Genomic DNA, 6,054 nt, shown 5'->3' with positions numbered 1-6,054 from the left:
CAACAACTTTACAAGACTAATCATTAAATGCATCTAACAATTCAACTTAACCTATGGTTTTCTAGCTTAAGTTTTCACAACACCTTAAATGTTAAACGCGCGAAACTTAAATCATATCTTGGCCGATCACCGCGCTTGGACCAAGGCAGCCACAAGAACACAATCACAGCCCCTCACAAGCTTGAGAAACCAACCAGTCTTAACTTCAATCACCAACATGCTTCCAAATGCTCCCAATTTAATTCCAATGCATATATATGAACTTAATTCACACCTAATACACATATATACTCCAAATTCAGATTTTACCTAATGAAATTAAAATTGAGTTAAGGTTTAGGGCAATCTTACCTCACCCATACGCATAGCAACTCAAACCCAACAACTCCCGTAAGTTAGATCGAACCTAGAACACCAAATTGGGAAGAATCTCACCATATGGTTTCAAATCCAAGAATACAAGGGAATAGAGATTCTAGAACAAAGAGGGAGCTTACCGGTGAAATTGATCCAACAAAAATTGTAGAGCTCAACTCGCTGGACGCGTGGCCGCAAACGGTGCGGCGATCGGAACTCGGACAGAAGAGTTATGGTGGATCAAAGGTTGAAGAGGGTTTGAGAGCTCTTCTTCCCTCCCCCAATCTGTTTGGCATTGCTGCATGAAATGGGGAAGAAGAAGCTGCTTGCTTCTTTTAATTATGGGTCCGGTTGGACCTACAGGTCCGGTTTGGGCCCCAGTTCAACCGGTTCGGCCCAGTCGACCCAAATTTGGGTCAAATTTTTCGAAATTTATATCAAAATTCTCGTTTTGACGAGCTCTATCCTATTTTGATATTAGTTTTGTATTTTTAATTTTTCTATTTAAAATTCAATTTATTAACTAATTATTTACCGATTTCAGCGGGGTTTACATAAAACGACAAAATGGAAAAAACGGAAGAGAAAGTGATAAAGAAAGTTAGACATTTATAAATCTATTTTATTACATGGACATCAAATTTTACATGATTTTTCTTGAGTTTACTATATTATTAATTATGAGTTACATGACCAGAAAATTAAAAAAAATAAAAAAATAAATTTGAATATAAAGGACGTGATTGCTAAGGAAGCCGTGTGTGAAGCGAGGGGAAATGAATCGACATGTTTCTAAATCGATGTGAGTGTGGCTAAGTTGGTGTAGAGGCACGGTACACAACCGATCTGACACCATCGCAAACGGCACCGGGTGCCTATAAAAACACCTTAAATAACAACCATTGCCAGTACTACTTGGTCTCTTCTGTTGTCCACTCCTTATACATAATTGTTCATTCATCTATTGTATCAGGGATTCATTATAAGGAGAGGAGATGGAGTGTCCGACAAGCACCGCCAACCTTCCCCACGATGTTTGGACTTTAATTGCCGCGAAGACCGCAGCACAATCTGTCAGGGACTTGTGCAATCTCAGGATGTCGTGCACTGCTGCACGCAATGCAGGGGATGAGGATTTTGTATACCGATGCGCCTCGATTCCAATTTTGGACCAATGGTGGTGGAGTGTGAGTCACATGCACCAGCAGGGAAGGAACTTCTTAGCACGATGCAGGCAGAGTGGGCACTTGGAAATACTATTTCGGGATGCTGTGTCTGACCTTTTTCTCGGCGGGTGTCGTTTTGCAGGGATGGAAACGATGCACACTGTCGCAGGCCACGGCCATTCGGCCGCCCAGTACACAGTGTCAATGATGCTGATGCTAGGTGATGACGTCGAGGCAAAGAACAAGGGCTTGGAAACATTTCGTGGGCTTGAGGCAGCCGGTTCCCTAACAATCTGCAAATTGGTGTTCCGAGATGTTATCCAAGGGTCGTGGACGCATCTGCGTCACGTGCCAGTGCTAAACGGAGAGAATCTGGTCTGTGTTTCGCATGCATGTCCAAGCCGTGGAAACATGGGTGCTATTTACCATCATCAACGCTTTGGAAGAGGGTGGCACATAAACGACGGTGATGGAGGTGCTGCTCATATTCCGTGTGTGCATTGTCGGGCAGACTATGAGTTGATCCTGTTTGTCCACCTCTTTGACTCATAGGATAGGAGTGAGTTCACCTTATTTTTTTAGTTATCTAACATATATATTATGTAAGGATTTTGGTATTTGCTATTATGTAATTATGTTATTATATATATATATATATATATATATATATATTTATATCGTCTTGCTATCATTTTATGCCAATTAATAGATAATTTTGTGCATGCTATTTATATGTTTTGTCATTTCTTATGAAAAATTTTATTTATAAAAAAATTGTTCCCGTTAATGACCTCTTTTTCAGTGACTCTCCATTGCCTCTACAAGAAACTATTTTTGTATAAATTCACCATCAGTCTATCACGTTATTAAATAGTACACAACCCTTCCTGTTTATTCAAACGTCACTTCGGTAGTAGATAAGTTCAGATCAAATCCCACATCGGGAGAAAGATGATTTGGCCTACGCTATAGCCAAGATATGCATTTATTACTACGTCTGTACAATCCATGGTACTCAATACCGCACACGTTTCTCTAGATATTTTCTTCATTTACCGATAAAATCAGGGGCATTATTCTCTTAATTATTCCAAAAATAAAAGAGGTACATTATTTAAACATATTAAAAGGTATCAATTTATTTTTTTAACATTAAATGTTGATTAAAAATTTAAAACAAACTAATCAAAATAAAGAAATACGAAACAACTTTATACTTTACATGGACAATGCACAGTCAAATAGTCAATGCATAGGAAATGTAAAAAAGACCCCTGAGATAAAATATATACATGCTATTGACATACCATATCCGTCATAACCATTTGTCAGTTTATATAAGCCGTACCTTCTTCTCTAACCTCTCTGCCTGAAGAAAAATCGTTGCTTTAAGGGTCTTCATCGTCGGACAGACCTCGTCGTCTTAATATGAGAAAATGTCACAGGAATCCCTCACTGACCACGCCGTTAGTCCCGACGACCTCGCAGAACTTCCGACCGCCGATCTGATTGACACCATCCGTTGGAAGGAGATATTTTTGAGGGATAGACTTGAAATGACAGAAGAAAAACTCAGGCAGGCGAGGCTGGAGAATGTTACTGCCAAGGTCAAGTTGAAGGCAAAGGAGTATGAACTGGAGGCAGTTCGCCAGTTGCAAAAGAAGTTGCGCATGGAGCTGGAACAGAATGAAATGACCGTTCGCCAACTGGATGACAAAGCAAACGAATTGACAGCAGAAATGGCCAATATTTGTTGACAGGAACAATAAGAGGTGGCACTGTGGCGTGAAGTGGAATGCAGGCTCGAGGTTGTGGAGATCAAACTAGGGTTATTGCTTTGTCATTGTTATCGTCAAGCTCCACTAACGACACACGACTCTAACGATCAGGAGCCCGCCGGACAAAATGAAGACGATGTCGGGGGTATTTGACCTACAGCTTGTATGTTTCATACCTTTATGTCATGTTTTTCGTCGAGGCCTTGTATGAATGTTTTATTTGCTTTGTTTGTTTATCTATCCTTTTATTCTTCTGTAATGCCTAGGACAAATTCGGTTTTCTTAATTATATCTAATTTTGCACCATTCGAGTTACTCTGTTTGTTTTTTTTTGGGTGAAGTTATGAAATACTGCATGAACAACAATGCGTTTTAATTATGTTAATTTATTAGATCAAACTGACATTTTTTATTTTGTAGGTAAATTGTCAAAGTTGGGAGTGATATTTTTCTTCCGCCTCGTCTTTACTTTAGAATTTTTTTATTAAAAATAATTAAATTAAAATTTTAATATTTGAGTTTAAATTAATTAAATTTTTTATATAATTTTTATAATATTAAATTTTTTAATGTTTAAAATATAAAATTTCAATAATTAAAAAAAATAAAATTAAGTAAATTAATTTGAATAATTAAGATTTAGTATTTAATTTTATGAAAAAAATTAATGAGATTATTTTTAATTTTGAATTTTTGAGTAATTTTTTAAAATTAATTAATAAATTAAAAAATAAATATTTATATATTCCTAAATTATTTTGACGAGTGAAACGGCGTGTTTCAGGTTCCCCAACCCCCCTTTCCAAAGAAACCCTAATCTGATGAGTGAACCCCCTCAGCCCTCGTCTCTCTTCTCTCTCGTCAGTCACTCACGGCCTCACCTCGTCAGTCGTCACTCGTCACTCTCACGGTCTCACCTCTTGTCTCCGGTATTCCCTCACCTCGTTACTTCTCTCTCGGTCTCGCACTCATCTGAGACTCAAGCTCGTCGTCGCAGTCTCGCACTCAGTAGCCGCCTTCCCTGCGTTCGCTTCGTTGGCAGCAGAAATAGAAAGAACCATCATCTGCTCCCTCGGATGATGGCGTGGTGGTAGTCGTCTTGTTTTGGTCGTTAGTTCAGTTGGTCAGATTCCCAGGTGAGCTCCCTTCGATCCTGTTCTTTTAGACTTTCAGTGTCAATTTCGGTGTATCTTAGGATTTCATAGTGAAATTAGAATTTTATGGTGGTGGACTGGTGTTTGTTGTTGTTGTATTTGGTGTTTTAGAATTGTTGCTGAACCTGAGCAAATTTTTTTTGTTGTTGTTGGATAACATAATTGGGTTGAGTTGAATTTGATGCTGATTATCATCGCTAAACCTTGAATTTGTTGCTGTCTTGCTGAAATAATCACCTAGCTTAAATTAGTTTGTTTCTGAAAATCATTGATGATTTGAATTTGTTATAGATTGAACTTTGAATTTGTTGCTGTTTTGCTGAATAATCACTTAGTTAAAATTTTTTTAATTACTGAAAATATTTGTTACTGATTATGATCACTGAAGATTGAATCTATTGTTATTTTGTTGAAATAATCATTTAGCTAAATTTTTTGTTTGATGTAAATCTGTAAATCATCTTTTGAATTAAATCTTTTGCTGCTGAAAAATTATTATAGTTGAATTTGTGGTTAAAAATGAGGTTCATGCTCTCTGACAATTATATTTGATTTTGTGTTGAAAATTGTGAAATTTTAACTTTAAATTGGTTGCTATCTCTGTTGCATTCTGTTTTGCTTGTTAGAACTATTACTGTTAATGTGTTTTTATTGGTGCTGATTGAAGGAACTGATGCTGCTGCTGCCATCATCCTTGATTGGGCAACCTTTTTCCTACCTCCAAGTATGGTGTTTGAAATGTTGTTCTAGTATGAAACTGGAAATTACTTGTGGTTAAATTAGGTTATAGAAATGCTGTTGATATATACTTGATTATGATGAGTTATTGGTATTATATATTTATGATGACTATTTATATTGGATGGTGCTGGAAGTTGAAAATGATTCTCAAATATGTTTGATGAACAAAGCACCTAATTAAATTAAGTCCTAATAGAAATGATTTAACCTTGAATAAGGTCTAGTATATATATTTTGTTTTGCATGAAAAACTCAGTACGTGGGAGAAGTTGGCTAGACTTCGCATTATTTTGGATGAGTTCTCAAATTGTGTTGTGTGGAGAGGTCATAAAAACTGTACACCGTCTTTTTTTTTCGGATGCAAAATGTCGTGGAGTATTTGGGGAGCAGCATTGAAGGAGAGTAATTTGGTGATTGAACGGTGATTAATTAGCCCTAATTTATATATGGAATTGTCAATTGTTGATAATTTGCATCCTTGATTGGTTGGTTTTAAACTTTGAGAATAGATTCTCAAAGAATTAGTTAATTTTAACTTATAGGACTTTATATATCTTAATTTTTACTTTGATGAAGATAGTGTTATATGTTGTTTTTAATTTTGGTTTTCATTGTTTATATTTGCAGGGATATAAAATTGATGACAATATACTAGACTTTATATTGACTGAAATATGCTAGAAGAGTCAAGGATTATAAATCCTACATTATAACAAATTTTATATTAGAAAAAAAAATTGTATTTAGTTGAATTTGTAGAACTTATTTTATTATTGTAAAATAATCTTAATTATATGTAAGATATTTTAATTATCTATATGATTATATATTATATAAATGTTAAGTTAGCGTGTTTAA

At 35.8% G+C, this 6,054-nt stretch overlaps 1 protein-coding gene across 1 annotated transcript; it reads left to right on the top strand.

Annotated features, from left to right (window-relative positions):
* Nucleotides 1–1,352: 1,352 nt before the first annotated feature.
* LOC130950120 (uncharacterized) lies at nucleotides 1,353–2,075 on the top strand. Its single transcript, XM_057878666.1, has one exon. It carries the CDS (start codon nucleotides 1,353–1,355, stop codon nucleotides 2,073–2,075), a length of 723 nt encoding a protein of 240 aa, XP_057734649.1.
* The last annotated feature ends 3,979 nt before the right edge of the window (nucleotides 2,076–6,054 follow it).

This window comes from Arachis stenosperma, chromosome 9, assembly GCF_014773155.1.
Source record: "Arachis stenosperma cultivar V10309 chromosome 9, arast.V10309.gnm1.PFL2, whole genome shotgun sequence".
Taxonomy (NCBI): domain Eukaryota; kingdom Viridiplantae; phylum Streptophyta; class Magnoliopsida; order Fabales; family Fabaceae; genus Arachis; species Arachis stenosperma.
This window is presented reverse-complemented; position numbering and strand designations above follow the sequence as displayed.